This window comes from Passer montanus, unplaced genomic scaffold, assembly GCF_014805655.1.
Source record: "Passer montanus isolate IOZ18808 unplaced genomic scaffold, ASM1480565v1 scaffold69, whole genome shotgun sequence".
NCBI lineage: Eukaryota > Metazoa > Chordata > Aves > Passeriformes > Passeridae > Passer > Passer montanus.
In genome coordinates, this window is record NW_024372036.1 from 1,781,554 (window position 1) to 1,801,138 (window position 19,585).

At 41.1% G+C, this 19,585-nt stretch overlaps 1 protein-coding gene across 7 annotated transcripts in view; it reads left to right on the forward strand.

The window, feature by feature from the left end:
- The window catches only part of ERG (ETS transcription factor ERG), a 141,039-nt gene that overhangs the window by 67,557 nt on the left and 53,897 nt on the right, over positions 1-19,585 (forward strand). For 2 of the 7 annotated variants that reach the window (XM_039729380.1, XM_039729383.1), the window contains exon 1: positions 12,888-13,031. The exons of 4 other annotated variants lie outside the window; for them this stretch is intronic. In XM_039729380.1, coding sequence (XP_039585314.1) covers positions 13,014-13,031 — 18 coding nt within the window. In that variant the 5' untranslated portion in view covers positions 12,888-13,013. Of the gene's footprint in view, positions 1-12,887; positions 13,032-13,804; positions 13,955-19,585 lie in introns of those variants that run through there. One more of the 7 variants, XM_039729384.1, reaches the window with a different exon arrangement.

The window sequence follows — 19,585 nt, forward strand, 5'->3', positions numbered from 1 at the left end:
TTTTTTGTTGGGTTTTTTTTTTTTTTTTGACTTGTGGATATTTGATATACCATAAATCATAGAATCCCAGAATGGTTTGGGTTGCAAGAAACCTTGAAGATCATCTCATTTCTCCCCTGCCATGGCAGGGACACCTTCCACTGTGCCAGGCTGCTCCAGCCCCAGTGTCCAACCTGGCCTTGGGCACTGCCAGGGATCCAGGGGCAGCCACAGCTGCTCTGGGCACCCTGTGCCAGGGCCTGCCCACCCTGCCAGGGAACAATTCCCAATTCCCAATATCCCATCCAGCCCTGCCCTCCTTCATCTTAAGGCTATTCTCTAATTACTAATTCCCTAATGACCATTTCCTGTTTTCATATCCAATTTTGTTTGGCTGAATTTCCAACTCTGCCATCGGAGTGTTTGAAGTTTTTCTTCTGAAATACATGCACTTGATTACTTGAAGTTCAGAGTTTTGGAGGACTCAGTGCTATGGCTCAGCTGACAAGGTGGTGGTGTTCAATCAAAGGCTGGACTTTATCACTGAGATTTCTTTCCCAGCCTTAACGACTCTTTGATTCCACATCCAAGCCTGCATTGAATTTGAGCAATTCCCAGGAAAAAAGTTCTAATTTTTAAGCCTGGCTCTTATGAAATAGAGATGGATTTTTCTTCTATCTGTGCCCTCAGCTATAATTCTCCCAGGGCTGGACCTGGAGAGGTGCTGGTCCCCCAGGACTTTGGGTGGGACACTACTTTTCTGCTAGGCCTGGTCCTTGTTTTCTGGAAACTTTCTGTATTATATTTAAAATTTTATTAGCGCCCCATCTGAGATTTTTGTTTCTTCCACTGATTCCTGCAGTTCCATGTATTTCTACATGCATTTACCTACCAGTCTTGGAGTCAGGAAGCAGCCAAAGCAGCTGCTTGACTTTGAGGAAAAGCTTAAAATTCACCAAGTATCTTGGTTTGAAAACACAGATGTCTGCTAAGGAAGGCAGGAGCCTCCCTTGAAATAGAAAATGTAAACCCCCTCCCTCCAAATTATTATAATTTTGACCCATGAACAGCAGAGAACTGCCCCAGCTCTGACAGGTGGAAATTGAACACACACCCCCATTTCCAACCTGAGACACCAAGTGTAATGGGGTTTGAGCATCTGCTTAGAGTGAAATCTAAAATTAAATGTCCTTCCTGAAAAAGGATGTCCCCTGAGTCAGCCCCTGCCTGCAGTGCCTTAGCACAGGCCCTGGCTGTCCCCCGAGTGTGTCAGACACGCCGGATGCTCTCAGAAGTGGTTAATCTGATGAAAGAATTCATCTCCAAGTCATAAAGAAACCACAGGTTTCCTTCACTTTCAGTCTGCTGCTTTGATATCGTTGGTCAGCAGTCGTCCTCAAAAACCATCCCTCAGTGAAGCCCCATCCAATGATGTGGTTTATGCAGCCTGATTTGCCCACTGCATGAAGATGTTTGTCACCCTGCTGTATCCTCTGCATTCCCTTCCCTGGATATTCTAAATATTTGAGGAAGGAGGGTCTTCCCATGTCTTGCCCAGGGAATCTCCATGTGACTGAAGCCTGAAATAACCCAGTGATTAGAGCATGAATTTATGAGTATCATTTCCGTAAAGTACTTTAATGCATGAGATTAATTGTAATCTGGAGGTGTTCCACTTTAAAAATGCTTGAATAACTTAAAATAAATAAATAAATAAATAAATTTTTTTAAGTGCAGGAAAGAAGGCACCCCACTCAATAAGAAAACTAACCTGAGGGAGAAAATCCCTCAAAATGAACCTTCACCTGTAACAGCTGAACATTTTGTTAAGATCTGAACACACAAAAATCATCTTTGTATTTTAAAAGCCAATTGTTTTGAGTTCTTTTATGCAGTATTCATATTAATAACATAAATCACTACATATGATTTTGGATATTGATGGTGCACAAAGTTCGATGGTGTTCCAGTTTAAAAATGGTTGAGTAACTTAGATAAATAAACAAACAAACAAACAAAGAAATAAATACATTTTAAAATGTGTAGGGAAACGGGCACTCCACTCAATTTGAAAATTAAACTGAAGGAGAAAATCTCTTAGAATGAACCTTCACCTGTAGCAGCTGAACATTTTGTCAAGAGCTGAACACATGAAAATAATCTTTGTAATTGAAGAGTCAATTGTTTTGAGTTCTTTTGTGCAGTATTTATATTAATAACATAAATCAACACATAAGATTTTGGATATTCATGGTGCACAAAGTTCTGTGGTTTGGTATAGGAAGCGTGACAAAGCATTTACCAACCTTACTTGAACTTACTGGTATAATCTTATTTGTTATCCCCTGCAATTCTTTTTTTAAAGGACATTTTCTGGAATGACAGCTGAGTAACATCAGCCTTGCTGTAACTTTTCTGCATTTTTTAATATTCCTATCAGAAGCTCAAGCCAGAAAAAATACCCCAGTTTTTGGCAGTTGATTAGAACCACTGACTCTGATTTTTGACTCATTTTTGACTCTGCAATTATAAGGTTCTGTGTCAAATAAGGCATTCCAGATTCTTTCCTCGTGGAGAGAGCTGTGTGGCTGGCAGTGTCTCCATGGACTTGCTTGGATCCTGCTTGTGATGTTGGCAGATGCTTTGGTTCTGCACATGCTTGGCTTGAGCAAAGGCTGCACAAACACAGCTTGCAGAGAAATGCGCTCCTTCATCACTTTATCCCCGTGTGCTGTTGATATTCCAGGGGCAAACGAAGCTTCCCTGACCCCCAGACTTGGGGCTGCTGATGTGCAGGACCCGGGGGAAGTCTGGGATTGAGGGTTCTGATTCAGGAAAGTGTCTGAAAAAGTATCAAATTTTCATTCTGGTGTTTGCAATTCCTTCTGTCCCACCTCTCACAGGAGAGCTGAGGAGCAAGTGGGAGGTTGAGCTCTGGAGGGAGATGCTGAGTGATGAATCTTCTGGCACTGCTGTGTTGGGAGTTTAGGGATTCAGATAATCCCAGTGCTGAGCCTGAGCATGTCCTGGGCTACTGTGGGCAAAGGACTGGGGGTTCTCTCCTTGAAAAATTTGAGAATCATCCTCTTTCCTTCCTTTACTTTCACAAGTGCCCTGAAACCCAAGTGTGGAAACCACTTAGAAATACCAGCTCAGGGGAATGCTTGGTGTTTTCAAAGGCTGTGTTATTTTTTTTTCAGACCCAGCAAGTTTGTCCTGAGCTAACAAATGTCTTCAGCTGTCCCCAGAACCACATTCTTTGGCAAGTAACTGCATTGCCCATAAATAAATACGGTTTCACTGAGCTGTGATGGAAGAGATGCAGAGTGCTGAGAGGTCCTGGAAAGTCTGGAACCTTGGAGGGGAAGGAGCTCTGTGTTTGAGTGTTCAGGTGTTAAATCACCTGGCCACCCTAAATACCTGTGTTTATATGGCAAAATAGGCTGATCTGCTGAGAAACTCCTGGGGCTGCCCTGGCTCTATCAGTAGTGTCAGCACCTCAGGGTGGAAGGATACTCCACATCAGGCAGCAAAGTCCAGGTTTTTTGAAATTTTTCTGCATTTTTTTCACCTGCTGTTTAAATCACCTAAAGCTCTGATGGCAGTGATAAATCTCACAGGTGACTGACTCACATTGGACATACAAACTAGTGGCTTCAATAATTTGTGCATGTGGCGTGTGAAAGAACCTAACCAGGCTTAGTAACAGCTACAATGAAACATCTAATAAAAAGTGAAAATTAAAAAAAAGAATGCCCCAAACTTGTGAAACCACATCCATAAATTTATTCCTTACATTTTATGTAGTCTTCACTGAACTCAGTGAGAATGTAGTGTTCTGTAAAGATAAGCCAGCTGTGAGTCTTTGCAGGACTGGAGTTCACGTCTGTGGTGTTATTTTCAAACCCAAAATGAGATCATTAAAAAGAAATCCAGCAGTTGCAGTCACCAAGTGACACATCACAGGTACCAGCAGTGTCCTTTGTTGAACCTAGGAACTGAAAAGCTATGAAATATTACCACTCAACTAAAACATAAATCTTGGTTACTTTAAAGTCTAAGAAAAAATTTTCTACTTTTTCTTGCCTGGTCTCTTTTTATTTTTCTTTTTCCTTTTTTTTTTTTTTAAATGCCAGATCATAAAAATAAAATTATGATGGCATGACTTAACATTTTTTAGGCCCTCCTACCATAACGTATTTGCCACTTAAAAACCAAAATGGGTTGGGTTGAGAGGGACCTTAAAGCCCACCCAGTGCCACCCCTGCCATGCCACCCTGAGCTCAGCCCAAAGCTTCTCCTGTGCAGGTGAACAATCCCATCTCTCCCATCTCTTTTCCTCATGTCTTGGTTGTTAAAATTGAATTGTGTAGGATTCTGGTTACAACTTGATGGGGGAAAAGAGAGCACCCCTCCATCAAGATCCTCAAATCTTGCTGGAAGGACAGTCTGGCTCAGACTTTCCTCAAGGACATCCTGTTCAGATTTGCACTGCTCTTTTTGGGGAAATGCAGTAGAAATTTTGATCCAAATGTTTTAACCAGTCTCCTCTGTAGACCAGTCACCATCCTGCAGTGTGAGAAATTCTGGGCTGATTCTGGAGTGAGTAAAGTCAAGTGATTCAAAGTCAGATCCAGACAGGATCATGTGAAAATCCACCTTTCAGTTGAAAATAGAGATACAGACACAGCACGCAGGTGACTGCCGTGAAAGGTTTGGCATTTTCTAGGGCCAGGCCCAAACCACAGAACCTGTCAGAGTAAGTGCCCCATTCCATGGAATAATGCTGCATACAGAATTTAATTCCTTATCTACTGGATCCCAGCTAATTGTGAGTGGTTGTTGGGAAAGTCACGGGCTACCAAGGTAATTCAACACACATGTTGTAGCAAGCTTTTCACACATGTCTGGCAAGCCTCTCACAGTAGGAGAAGGCTTTAGGGATTCTTTCCCCAGCCTTAAATCGTGCATTAAATCCTATCAATTATTGGTTCCCTCCCTGTTTCCACTTCTACTCATTTTTTGTTACTGGGCAGCACTTTTTGTGCCTAGTAACACGATTAACTTAGAGCCCTCTGAAACTCAGAATTTCCAGTTTGCAAAAAACTGTCATATTGTGTCATTTGGTTGAATTCCCAGTGGGTTGAAACTTTATTCCCATTGGAGCAAAAGAAGTTTTGCCATTTGTATTGGTGGAAGCAGGACATTGTCTTTATTTTCATTTATATCTATTTATTTCTTGACTCTGTATTCTATTCTATATTGATTTCTTAAAATGCTGTGTGACCTACAAAGTGCTTTAGATATGGGTAAAAAGGTTGTGATGATCATGACAAATCCCAGGTCTGTAAAAGCTCTGAGTTAGATTTAACTTGGCAATTAACTATATTCAGTGTTCTTTTTCTAAATGCCCACAGTTTTTATCCATTAAAGTAAATGAGTAGTCCCCAGGAGAAAATATTTTTCTTTATCATTGCCAAGTCCTTTGATTTCACTGTAGTATTTGAAAGATAATAATCTCATTTTCTTATATGCTGTTGGAAATGTCTTTCTCTAGATGTATTGAGGTTTGAGAATACAGAAATCAGATCAGGTAGGACTTAACGTGGAATTTCTTGTGTGCTTGGAATAGTTGATATTTGACACCAGGCCTTACAGATCCAATGTGATCAGTATTTTAATTTAATTTTGTAGCTGTTATACAACCATGTAGCTAAGCAGTGTTAGTTAATAGTAAATTTTTTACCTTTTTTTTACCTCACAAGGCACAGGGTATTAGTGGGTCTTACAAGAGACAAAAATATCTGACAGTTACAGAAATGTGTGAATTTTATCCTTTTTGGATCACACACCCTGGTCTTGGGAATTTCTGCTTAATTTCTAATGAGTTTACTGAAGCTTATGGCAAAATAGAGAATTTCCCTTTGGTGGAGGGCAGCTGTCTAAGTGGAAAAAGGCTGACTGACACTGAGCAATAAGACTGATGGGAAGTCAATTTTTTTGCTGTTTTTCGAATATTTAAACAACACCTGAATTCATAATTAGCATAAAGGTGTTTCACAGTCCTGAGGGTTTCTGTTTGTGTCTGCTGGAGTGGGGATGGGCTTATCCCTGAGTGTGGGCATGGACCTCAAGGTGCTCCAAGAGTGGCAGATTTCAGGTTTTTAAGAATGATCTGGATTAGCCCTGGTCTTTCGGGGTCACTGAGTTTCAAACACAGATATTCCACATCTGTTTCTTGTTCACAGCCACTAACAAAGAAGTACAATATCAAGAGAGTCCCAAACAGCGGAGTGTGAGAGACACTTTAATAGGTTCCATTCTTGATGAAAATCTTGGAGCAGCCTCACTAATACAGGGTAGAAATCCAATATTCCAGACATTTTTGCTGTTTGCAGTGGCCATCAGTCCAGGGATGGGAGGACTTTGAAGGACACTGACAAATAACCACTTCAAACCATTGTGTAGTTCAGTTAAAATTACCTAAAACATTTGGAAGAAAGTGAGGAAAAATGTTGGCCTTTGCCCTAGAGGTTGCTTCTTTTTTCCATGCAGAGAAGTTGCTTTTTTAAAAAGTATTTTGGTTTGGTGTTTTGTCTTGTTTTGGGGTTTTTTTTTTGTGTATCCTGGGATATCATTGTCACTTAACCAGCTTTAAATTAGCATCAAACATAAAGGTTTTCACATATATTTCATATTACATAAAGGTTTTAATCAAATATAAAGGTTTTAATCAAATATAAAGGTTTTCATATCAGTGGCAACTTTGAGCTGAAAATTTCAGTGCACTTCAATTTATCAATTAATTAATCAATCCACACAGCACTCCATTGGCATTTGGTAGTACAACTTGATATTTCAGAGGTGGGAAATTAAGGAAGAAAGGAAGCAAAGTTTAGGTAAGATTCATTTCATATAAGCAGAGTTATCCAAAAGCTGGGAATAGCAGAGGTTCCCTTTGTAAGGAAAAGAAGAGAAATACTTTAAAGGTTCAATTCATCTCATCGTTTTCAAGTAGCAGTTGTAGGTGAGATTGAACAAAATTATGAAGGTGGTTGTGTTGGGAATTGCAGAAATCTTGGAGATTTAGGGTGGTTCTGATACCTGCATTTAAAACCCTTCAAGTCTGATGAAGTGAACCCCACTTCAGCAGAGAGGAATTCAGTTCCCTGTCTGCAGTGAGTGTTATGAAGGACATGAATTGATGGTTGAAAACAATTCCAGTGTCATCTAAACAGAGCTTCTGCTTCCTTTCCCAGCTCTGTGGTGTTTGTTTCATGTAGCCACTAAAGCTGGTCTCCAGAAAAGATGGGCAAACAGTGCTGTAGCCACCAAAAATACTTTGGCTGGTAAAATCTTAGGTAGCTTGGGTCACAGATGAGGAGTTGGTAAATTAAGTACTTTGATTTTCCCTCTGAAAACTTCCTTTTTTCATGGGAAAACAACACATTCTTGAGTGCCATTGTTTCATGAAGTAATGCTAAATAAAAAAGGTGTCTCCAAACCAGGTTCTCTCTCGTGTTTTGAGTTCTGCCAGTGAGTGAATTCATTGTGAGAGGAAGGAAGGTGGGGATGGGGGAAAAGTCATGAAGGGATTGATGGTCCACATGGTTTGGAGCAGCTGAAGGGAAGCAAAAATGGGAATGCACTAAGGACAACCAGCCCTGAGTGCAGGGTGCAGAGTGATGGGGGGTGCCAGGGCAGCAGGAAAAATCCTTTTTTAAAGTATTCTCTTTACTGAAAGGCATCAGTGCTGACTTGGGAAAGAACTGTTCATTGCCTGGAGTGGAGGAAGTTCCTTTCCAGGGGCAGGGAGCACCATCTAGTGACCACAGGGCTGCCCACAGGGCAAGGAACAGGGAAAGGCATGGGGACATTCCCTGCTCCTCCTCTGTGCTGGCAGGAGGGGAATTGAGAGGCACAAAAGCTTGGAGTAAGTGCTGGAGATGCTTTTTGTGGGATGCAATTTGTGTCATACCCGTGATCAGGTAGGGATAATTATTTTAATTACATGCCTTTATGGGCTGCTGACCTCACGTGGTGTTTGGATTTTGGGGAATGCAAGTGCCAGACTCCTGCAGCTGACGTCCACGTTTCCAGCCATGGGTCAGTGGGTGTGAGCCCATCCCAGAGCTGGATCCCCTTTTTCCCAGGATGGAGTTTATCCTGGTCCCTCAGACCTGGTGCTGCATCAAAGCCACTCAGGCATGGAAAGAAGAGCTCCCTGCAGCAGCCCCAAGGTCACAACATTCCCGGGGTCAGGGGACCAGGGAGTCTGGGGAGCAGAGCCCATCCACCCCAGAGCTGCTGATCCTGCAGCCCCATACTGGAATTCCTTTTTCTCCTGGGCACTTTCACTGTTAAAACCCTATTTGTGAGACTTTTCTTTGTGCTGAGGGGAGATTCTACCCCTCTGTAAGCAGATTCACTGATACTTCCATCAGAGCCCGTGGAAAACTGGGAATTAAAGAGAGACATTCTTTAGGTTTGAGAATGTATTTGGGCTTGATAAGAATGTACTTGACCCTCTCACAGCAAACTGGGCATGGCCAAGCTGATGTTGGGAGCTGCATTTAGGCAAAATGCTGAATTCATTTGAGAGGATTGAGACCTTTATAAATGTGTCTTCATGTGCCATGAAGTAGCAGTAATTTGCCTGGACTTCCTAAAATCTGCTTCCAAAAAAACTGCAGTGCAGATTCTTTTACTGTGCTCCAGTTTTTTGATTTGTAAAACTGGTTCTTTCTAGAGAGTCGCCTTTTTACCTGGAAGGTTGGTGAGAAGCACAAAACTAATTTCTCTGCTGTCTTTTCTTTTAATACCCACATCTGCAGACAGTGTATGTACCCATACCAAGCACAACATAAAGGTGAAGGTATCTCCAGTTTTCCAACAATTTACTGGACTTCCTAAAATCTGCTTCCAAAAACTGCAGTGCAGATTCTTTTATTGTGCTCCAGTTTTTTGATTTGTAAAACTGGTTCTTTCTAGAGAGTCGCCTTTTTACCTGGAAGGTTGGTGAGAAGCACAAAACTAATTTCTCTGCTGTCTTTTCTTTTAATACCCACATCTGCAGACAGTGTATGTACCCATACCAAGCACAACATAAAGGTGAAGGTATCTCCAGTTTTCCAACAATTTACCCAAAGATTTTTGTACAGTTCAAGGGATGAAAGTCATCTTATTACCATAGCAGAGTGTGTCTCTAATCTCTTGGTCAACCCAGAGCAGAGTTCTTGCTTTACCTCCCATACAAGAAAGATTACAGATCTATTTACATAGGGAATATTGCAATGTATTTCCTTCACGTTTCATAGAAGCCTGGAATGGTTTGGATTGGAAAGGATCTTAAAGATCTTCTGATTCCAACCCCCTTGCTTTGGGCAGGGACACCTTCCACTGTCCCAGGTGCTCGAAAATCCAATGTCCAGCCTGGCCTTGGGCACTGCCAGGGATCCAGGGGCAGCCACAGCTGCTCTGGGCTCCCTGTGACAAGGCCTGCCCACCCTGCCAGGGAACAATTCCTTCCCAATATCCCATCTAAACCTGCTCTCAGTTTGAAGCCATTCCCTGTGTCCTGTCACTCCATGCCCTGTGACAAGTCACTCTCAGCTGAGCCCAAGCAAAATGTATTTTAGGTGTTCAGGTGAGTACACACATACTGAGCATATTTCTGGTGCATCCTAGAAAGGATGCAACAAGCAAAACAACTTTTCTATTTGGAATTTCATCTTCTTCATTTAGGACTCAGTCTGATTTGGGGTTCTTTTGCATGATCAAACCAAATCTTCAGGTCTGTCTGGGCCTTGTTGGTTTGAGCAGACTTAGATCAGCATAGATTGGATCCTTCATCTCCAGTTTGGAAAGATCTTCTCTAAAGAGGGAACTGTTGAATCCTAAAGGTAGAAAGCACTTCAGGCAGAGTTTAAGGGTGCTCAGGAAAGAGTTTAAGCATGGCTGTAACTCTAAAGCATGAGCAAGTGCCCTGCTTTGATCAAGACACTTCAGCACATGTTCAGTGTTAACACATGCTGGGGGGTTTTGCTGCTCTGTAGTTCCCAGATGAAGATAGGAGAATACTCCAACTGAATGGAGCCAGAACAAATTAGAGTGACAAGCTTCAGAGAGAAATCAGAGGGGAGCATTAGGTGACTTGTGTGGATTTTTTTTCCTGTTTTTATTCTGTTTGTTGACCAAGTTTTTCAAACTCACAACTGTTGTTTCAGACAATAACACAAAGTTGCCTAACAAAACAAAAGCATTTCTTCTTTCTATTTAGCCTTAAAAAAATCAGAAAAGAGAAAAATAGTAGAAGTGTTTGTACTCTTTTTCTTTTGCAACTGGATGATGGTGATTTGATAACCCAGTATTTTCCTTGCCTCACAGTACCAAAGCTCTGCTTGCAATTGGATCAGCCTCAGCGTAAGCACTCAGAAATCTGCCTGTGGGTATTAGTTTGAAAGTCAAATAAACTTCACTGGATTCTTTGGCACAGAATGTGTGCCAGCTTAAAATGGCAAAATCCTTACTGGGCTTTGGGCTCTGTAAAACTTATATAATAATAATAGAGCTCAGCAGTGCTCCTTATGCTTCCAAAATCCTTGTGTAAACCAAGAGGAGGTTTGTGTATATGGAGGTGGGATGGAGAAGAATCATTACTAAAAACTGCTTGTGAATGAATTTGTTAGATCCTCTCCACTGGGGAGCTGGAACTGATACTTGCAACCTCTTGATATATTGGAGGAAAAACCAAAATATCAGGGGCTTAACTGGAGTGGAAGTCACCCAACTGAAACATTATACAATGCTTTGAAATTTCAAGAGAAAGGTTCTAATCTTTTGGCTGTCTTGCTCATTGTTTGGAGATGAAAAGGGAGGAAATCAACATCCCCATGAAATACAATTACTATAAATTGCTTTCTTTTCATTCTGTTCATAATGAAAATAGGAAAGTTACCTACTCTGCAGGAGCACTGTAATTTGGTGGATGTACACTGCAAGAGCACATTCAGCAGTGCAACACTGCATTTCTACATGAACCAACTAAAAAAAATTGAGAATATAAATTATTATATAGCAGTGCTGACTCCAGATTGCTCTAAAGCCACGAGAATAATCTTTTCAGTGGAAGAATCCAGAGCTCCTTAAAGTGCACTCTAAAACCGAGCTGATCTTGTGCAGGGAGTCGATCCTGAGTTCCAAAGACTGGATTTGACCATCTTGGAGCTCTTTCCCACTTTAGTGATTCTGTTTGTCACTGCTGCATTCAGGGATTCCCAGCTCTGAAGTCCCTGTGGGACACCTGGAAATGGGAATTTCCTGGATCTGGCAGGGTCATTCCCACAAGCAGGGGAGGGTGGATGAGCCTTGCTCTGCCCTGCTTTGGGGGAGATGTGACAAACGAGTGAGGGACTCTGTGTGCACCTCTGGAAAAATGCATTTCACCTTTCTTGGGTCAGGATAGGAGGGGAAAAGTGATGTGGGACTTTCTGCTGTCTTTGTGTGGAAAAACTGTGTGTTGAATGCCAGCAGTCATCACCAGCCACAGAACAACGCTCCCATTTCCTTTTTTGCCTTTTCCTAAGGAGCAGGAGAAGGCGGCGTTGGGAGAGGGTGAGGTCATCTGCTTCCACCAAATAATGCTGCAATGAGCCATTCACTATTTCTTGTTCTTTTTATCATACCAGAGTCCCTGGTCAGAGGGCAGGACCTTACTACAGCTGGAAGTATCTTCCAGGCAACCTGTCCATGGTTGGGTGTTGTCATAAGGAGCAATGAGAAATTATAAACCTGTTAGAGCATGACCAGCTTTTAAAAATTGTTTTTTTAAAAAATAAATGAATTCTGACTTGTTCTAATTTTTCCTTCCGTTTTTATGGGTTGTATTTTCAAGTTTTTCTCTTCAGGCTGAAAGCTCAGAATCTCCTGACAGCAGGAATTGTATCTTTTATGAAAACATAGAAAAGTGTGAGGCTCCTCAGTGTGAAAGGGTTGTGCCAGAGCTGGATCCTGAGTGGAATACCCTGGCTGGTACTGTGGAAGCACTCTGCCTTTCTTACTTTTTTGGCTTTTTAATGTTCAGGTCTGTTATATAAAGGCCTGGGACAGGGACAGTGTTTTGTTTGGGCAGCTGGGAATGCTGGGGTGCCCCATGACTGCCAAGTGCTCCAGAAGGACAAATAAAAATATAACACTGAATAAAAAATGGCCATCACATTCTAACCAGGAAGGGAACTGCCAGTGAAACCATCTCATTTCCATTCATGGATAGAGCTGTGAATTAAGGGAAGAACATGGAAGATTTAAGACTGTGGCATTGTGGCATCTGCTTTTGAAGTTTTATGTCATTTTGTGACTTCCTCTCCTCAGTAAGAAAGAGACATCAAAAAGAAATTATTGTCCCCAACCTATCTGCTTCTTCTCTAAGGAAAAAAAGTGCTAAATCAGATAGGCTGGAAAGCGTCAATAGCTCAGGAATGCAGGAATGAGGTTGATGGACAAATATAGAGGTGGTGTAAGCAGGGCCAGACCTCATTAACATATTTGGAGTTACACCCATTTATACCCAGCCTGGCTTTGGCCCTGGATCAGCAATTCCCCAGTGAACAGCCTGCATCAAACCACTGCTGAATTTGGCCCATTTCATCTGACATCTGCATCCTGCCTCGAAGTGGCCTGTCACACTTACTGCACATCAGATCACACCTGCCCAGGCGGCCACGGGCAATTGGCTTTTTTGTTTGAAAAAACAACAAAAAAACAACAAAATTACAAAAAAAAAAAATCGGTCACATATCATCAAGAAAAACAACATTGTTTTAGGACTCTTATCTCTTCACTCCCAAATATCCTGTTTCTTCGAGCTGCGGTGGCCAGGACCAATAGAAACCTCTTCCTGCCATTGGCTGACTTCATTTCCCAGAGTTAGCACAATCTCATCCGCTCTAAACAACCTCATCAAAACTTCTTTCTGGTCAGAGCGAAGCAATAATTATTATTAGCAATTATTAGCGATCAATAATCTTGATCACATTATGGCAAGCACTATTAAGGTAAGGAGGGGGTACCTTTTTTTGTTGGAATTTTTTTCTCACTGGCGTGTTCTTTGGTTTCCTTTATCAACCTAGATAAGTTAGAATTGGGCAACACCCCCACTGCCACAATAGAGGACAACAAGATTTCCTTTGTACTGCCTAGTAAATTTCCTTTTTCCTACTCCAACCATCCGCAAGGCTTAAAAACTTCAAACTCGGAAAAAAAATTCGGTTTTTTAAATTCACTGTTCAGTGGTGTGGATTGCATAGACGAAGCCCTTTTGTGAGAGCTTCTGAAATTTCTTGTAGGTATCCCTCGGACAACTTGGATGTGTTTGTGGACTGCCATGAGGGGAGAGGGTGTGCACTGGAAGGAAAAACCGGGCTCCTAAGGGCACTAAACTTTTGGATACTTTGAAATGTTTCTCTTGCGGATGGGGACACAAATGGGAAGGAGAGGCACCCGCTCTTGTTTCTCTCTCTCATGCAGGTGTTGATTATGTGTTTTTCTAGAAACTCTTAACCTTAAACTCGGGACCTTTCTGAATGTTATTTTAATGGTGGTGGGAAGATCTCACGGGGGAGTTCTTTTTTATTGTTTTAATTTTTCGGACAATAAAAATCTCTTCTTGGTGCATAACTTGATCTCGGTGCATGGTTTGTTGGCTTTGGGTTTTTTGGTTTTTTTTTTAAGAATGGCTTTGCTGAGTTTTTTTGGGATGTGTCACCTAGAAAGTTGAATAAATCTGTTTGTCTAGTTTTTGTTTGTCTGGACAGCAGTTACCAATAGAGTAATAGCTGTAATTAATTGCAAAATGTAACGGTAATTAAGCGATTTGTGATAGTGAAACTAATTTTACATAAAGAGCACAGACAGGGAGGACTCTGCGGTGTTGTTTTATCAGGTTTGGGATCAAGGTATTCTCGGATTCAGGACTGAGGTATTTGTTTTCTTCGTGCCATTGTCTGTTTCTGTACTTTTCTAATTATGTCAGAGATTTAATGAGGGGTATGGAATAGCCTGGCTGTTGGATAAGCAGGGTTGCAGTTGGGTTTTTCAGTAAATTCTGCTCCAGTGTTTACATTTCAGAGATCATTTGATGCTTTTTGTTACGGTTTTGGGAAGCTGACAGTAGTGCCCGAGGACAGTGTGATTAAAAAGTCGAATGAACCTTTTGTTTTTTGCAATCACTGATGTTTTTGATGTTTTCGATGTTTTCAGGGGGCTATCAATAGAGACATAGATCTGACTCTCCTCTGCACTGCTGGCCAGCATCTGTTAAATGCTAAGTAGCTCCTGAAACTGAATTCCCTTTGGTTTTGCCGTGCATTTCAGGGCACGCAGGACATGACAGGCAATTAATGAAAATCTTGAGTTTCAGGGAGTCAAGTTTTGGCTAAAATGAGGGCTGTGTACTGAGGTTTTAATGATGGGTTTGCTTCTATTAATCAGAATACTGATATGAAATTTATTTTCAAAAATAATGGCACCCACGAGATGGGATGCCATTTGCATTTTAGGTAACTCCTATTATTTATTTCCTTTATGTTTCGTATTGACTGAATTTTAATAGGCTAGAAGATTGTTAAATGATACCTAATTGTTATTATTTGATCTCCACCTTACACTTAGAGGACTGTTTTACACAGCCTGGTAATGCACTGTAATCAGCAAAATGGAAAAATGTACAATTCTCTCTCCTCATCTGGAATGTGAATCTTGCAGGAGGTCTCAGACAACCCAAAATTTTGAGGATTTTGCTGCCCAGGCTGCTGGGAAGGCCTCACATGCTGTAGCAAGAATTAAATTTTATTTATGCAAGTGCAAAATGTGAAATGACTGGAAAGAAATGACAGGTGCTTTGTATTCGAGGTGCAGGAAATGTGCTCTGACATGAGGCTGAGACGGTCCAAAGATTTTCAATTCCTCTTCTATGGGGAGTGGATAAAGAAGCCTTTTAACTGAAGGGTTTCTGAAATAAAGACATTCCGTTTGAAGGCCAGGCAGGTGTTTGTTTAGCTTTTGCTAAACTGTTGCACACACACATATATATTTAATCATATAAATATGGAGTGTAATGGCTTGTGTTGTCTGCTGGCAGTGGGTTGCCCAGCTCTCCCTGGGTGCTTGAGGAAGGTGGAGAGCCTTATCTGGGAATTCTTTAGGGAAGCTGTGGAGCCACTAAATATCAGAATTAGGATGTGAATGCTTCTGTATTTGTTCACAACGGGGCAGAGACTTCTCGGAACCTGCACCCGTGCAAAGGTGACCTTCCAGTCAGGCTGTCTGATTCATCCTTTCCCTCTCACCACCCTGCAGACCGACCCGTGGGACACGGGCTCGGCAGGAACCCCGCTGCTTTCACTGGGGCTCTCTGGGCTCTGGGCAGGCAAACCCTGCTGGGAGATTTTGGGGGCTGGGAGTGAGTTTTTGGGGGCTGGGAGCGAGTTTTCGGGTGCTGGGTTTGACAATCCTGAGTGTGGTTTTCACTCTCTCCTCACCCCCTGCCCTCCTCCTGCTGCCCCCTGTTCCTTTTTCCCTGGGAAGGGAAAGCGCCGTGGTGGGAGGTTTGTCCTGAAGAGGAGGAGGAGGATGAAGCAGCAGCAGCTTTTTCCTAAGTTCTGACATGGATAAATAATATTAATCCTGACTTCCCCACTGGACCATCCTTGCCCAGACCAGGGATCTCTCCCTTGGATGGGGAGAGGTCAGTGCAAGAAGCTGTGGCCAGGAAGGTGGTGCAAGAAGGTGCCTCCCCAAACCCAGGATTTTGGGTTGATATTTCATATCCCAGTACCTGGTGCACACTCAACTGAGCTCTCTGTTATGTTTCTTTGGCATTTTGAAGGATGAAATGCGGTTTTTCAAGTGGCAAAAGTCTCCTTAGAGTGAAGATTTCAGTGCTGACAGGTTTCCCTCTGGCTCAGGTGGTGTCTGACAGCTCTGCAGCGACACAGCAGTGCAGAGCACTGAAGCTGAACATTATCAAATAAATGCAATTATTTATATTTATTAGTCACACTAATTGCTGTAAATACAATTTTAGAACATATCTGAATTGGGCATCAGTCTTTTGTTTGTGTGTTGCCTTTTTTTAATAGAATGGAGCAAAAATTATTTAAGAGTTACCATGGGGTGCAGTAAAAATAGTTATTCTGGAGGTAATTTTGGTGGTTTTTCCCATTAAATAGAAAAGTACAACTAGAATTCTAATTCCTGGCCATGTTCAAGTCTTGGTCTGTTTCTCTCTTTGCCTACCAGTGCCATTATGCTTATTCTTAGAAAAACTCTTCCGTAAGTTGGCTTTATAATGATTTATTGGTTATACTTGTGGATATTTCTTTTTTTTTTTAAACTTACACCTAAATATGCTCACATTCACTCTTCATTATTATTTACTGAAGTGATGTTCATATGGAGACTGTGATTTCAGGGAGAAGTCTGTGTGTTTGATAAAGGACAGGAGAATCTTTGTGGTTTCTGAGGCTTGAGGGCGTGGATGCACTGATTAAAGCAGAATATAGGAGGCAAGATGAATTTTTTTGAGGAATCTTATTCCGTGTTTGTTTCTGTAGCATTACTTTTCTCTCACTTTCTTTTAGTAACTCCAAGTAGTCACTCAAATGCTTCTGAAAGCTGGAGACAGTTAAGAAATAAATCTGTTCTTGGCGTATGGAAATGTTTAAGGCTTTGTTTGGAGGATTGCAGCTGCACTGGGTCCAGCAGAGCTGACACAGTAATTTGTACTTTTGTTTCTTGCATTAGAACAATTATGAAGATTATTACCTTTTTTTCCCCCCCCCTCATCTCAGTTAGCAGCTGATCCAATGGCATACTCAACTTTGTTAACTTTTTAACATATTCAACTTTGTTAACTTTATCAAAGCCTGTAAATCCTTCCGTTGGCTTTGGTGATGTTGCACATTTAAACATTTAAATTTTGCTGAGCACACACCTGAGTGCTCTGGAGAACCAGAGACAGCAACAGAGCCTTAAAGCACTTACCCTGATCCTCCTCCCTCAATCCAAACTTCCACCAGTTTCATGAAGGTTTTATCCCAATAAAGGCAGTAGAATCAGAGCTATAATTATTTCCAGGTAAAGCACTATTTCTGACTCAAATACAAATGTGCAATTTCAAGGCAGAAATGAACAGAAGTTATTCTGGGGGGATTTTTGTGTTGCTTTCTTTTGCTTCTAATCAGCAGTCATTTAACTCAATTTGGTTTGCGTCTTCATATGCCAAAACCAAGTGAAATATAAGGATTTTGCTTTCTAGAATTAAGTCCCCAGGCAAGGAACAACAGCTGGAAAATGCATATGTTTGACTGTCTGAGCTTGTTGGTTTGTTTGTTTTTCCTGAACAAGAACTACATTATCCCTTAACAAAATGTTTTTCAGCAAGTTCTCCGTGTTACAAAAGGCCTTTCAGAAATAATGTTCAAAGAAACAAGTGCTCTTGGAGAATGACTTGCTGGAAGATAAACACAGAAGCAGTTTTGCAAAATATGAATGCCAAAAAAAAGATATTTATTTTCCAAGCGACCCTTTATAATTCAATAAAAATATGTAATGCTGTTTACTCAGGAAGAAGTAGCCTTTGTAATGCAAGTTTCTAAATCAAGCCAAGATAATTACTTAGAAAATTGGGGAAAAAAAAAAAGAAAGAAATTTTTTTTGTTTTGCATCACATATTATGAATTTTAGCAAAATAAGGGTGATACAGTAGAAAATATCACAGTGCCAAACCTTGTCGAGGTAACTAATTCGTTGACTACAATGGGATTTTTATAATATCTGTCTTTGAAAAATTTATTTCTCTGGATAGATAATTTTACAGCCACCCTGCTGTCTTTGATATACATACATACATACATACATACATACATACATACATACATACATATAGATATATGTGTGTATTACAGCAGAAATTTTTGCATTGAAAACATCAACAAAGATAGGAAAACTCTGAAGAACTTATGTGAAAAAGGCATCAGTCCTTTCCCTAAGGAATGGATGTGTCTTTGTGGTTGGAGTTGTTGTTTTAAATGTTGTAACCAAGCCTGCCTGAGGTTGGAGAGTTCCGTGTCCCTCAGTTTATTCCTGCTCCCTTAGAAGGATTGTATAATCTTGTAAATAATTTATAATTATGAACAGAGGGAGAAGTTTTAGGAAATCAGGTGAGATTTGGCTTGCAAATATTACCTTTCTCCTTGAAATGCATCTTTAGGCACTGGGTTACCAATTTTTACTATGCACAAAGTCTGGACATTTCTTTCAGGAAAGGGATATTAGTGGTTAATAAATAAAATTCCTCTATGGTTTTTAATAACTCTGTATGAACCAGCAATTACCTTTTCTTGTAATTATCATTATCAAACTTGTTTCTAAGTAAAATGAATGAATTGACAATTATTTGTCACAAGAATGTCATCCAACATTAAAAGTTAAAAAAGAATGATGAGTAATAATGAATTTTTTTTAAGGGCTAGGCTGAGGGACTCAGAGTGGACAAGGGAAATGGTCTTTTGGGAGTACTGAGTGGAAGGAATGCCTAGGATGTGATGTGTTCCCCTTGCAATGCCGTTTGTTTGCGGTGTGGATCTCCAGCCGTGGGTGGGAAGTGGTGTCACCAGGCTGGCGTGACCTTGTCACCCTGAGAGAGGAGCTGACTTGCTTAGTCAAAGGTGTGTGCTGCCAACAGATGACAGGGACTGGCTTTATGCAAATACCTGCAGGAAGGGGTGGATCCCTATTTTCGGGAAGTGGCAGGATCTTTAAAGCTACCTGCCTGATTTAACAGGCAGACCAAGACACGGTGCCACAAGTGGAGAAAAACCCCCCAGGAGACTGGAAATGCTTTGTTTGACAAATCCCTCATTGCAGCAAGGAGCAGAACGTTAATTCTACGTGGAAGGTTTTGCATAACTGCAGGAGGTTTTTTTTTAAACCTCATTCTTCAGAGCTGAAAAACATCTTTTTTTAGACTCTCTGTTTATTACCTTGATAAACAGCAAAATGCTGCCACAGCAATTACCTTGATGATAAAGGGTCTGTAGACAGATACTTCCTGTGTTCATTTCCTACCCAGATAAGCTGCCAAAATCAGGGACTACCAATACAGGAAATGCTTTCAATAGGAACTTCCTATCTGTTAATATCTAAGTCACTGAAAAGATCTGAGTCCTTCTTGTTTCATATAAAGGTAATGATCTACCTGATGCTATTTAAACACTCGAGTCCCAGTACAATGCATCTGTTGCTGTAATAAATTTCAAACCAATGCTGTTATCCTGGACTGTGAAATATCAGCATTTTTCTCTGCAGTGGTAGGAAAAGTGTCCCTGTATTTTTATAATAATTGGGAATCAGGATGCTTCAAAATCCACTGTCATTCTGTCAGATGAAAAACAGTCCTCCCTCAAACTCCTTGTTGCCTGAATCCTTTCCTCATTTCTGTACCTCTCCAGGTAAAATACTCATTTCAGTAGCACTTGAGGTGGACTTCTCCAACAAATAGTTCAGAGCATGTTCTGGAGATCTTGGAGATTCATGGCCATTTTTTGTA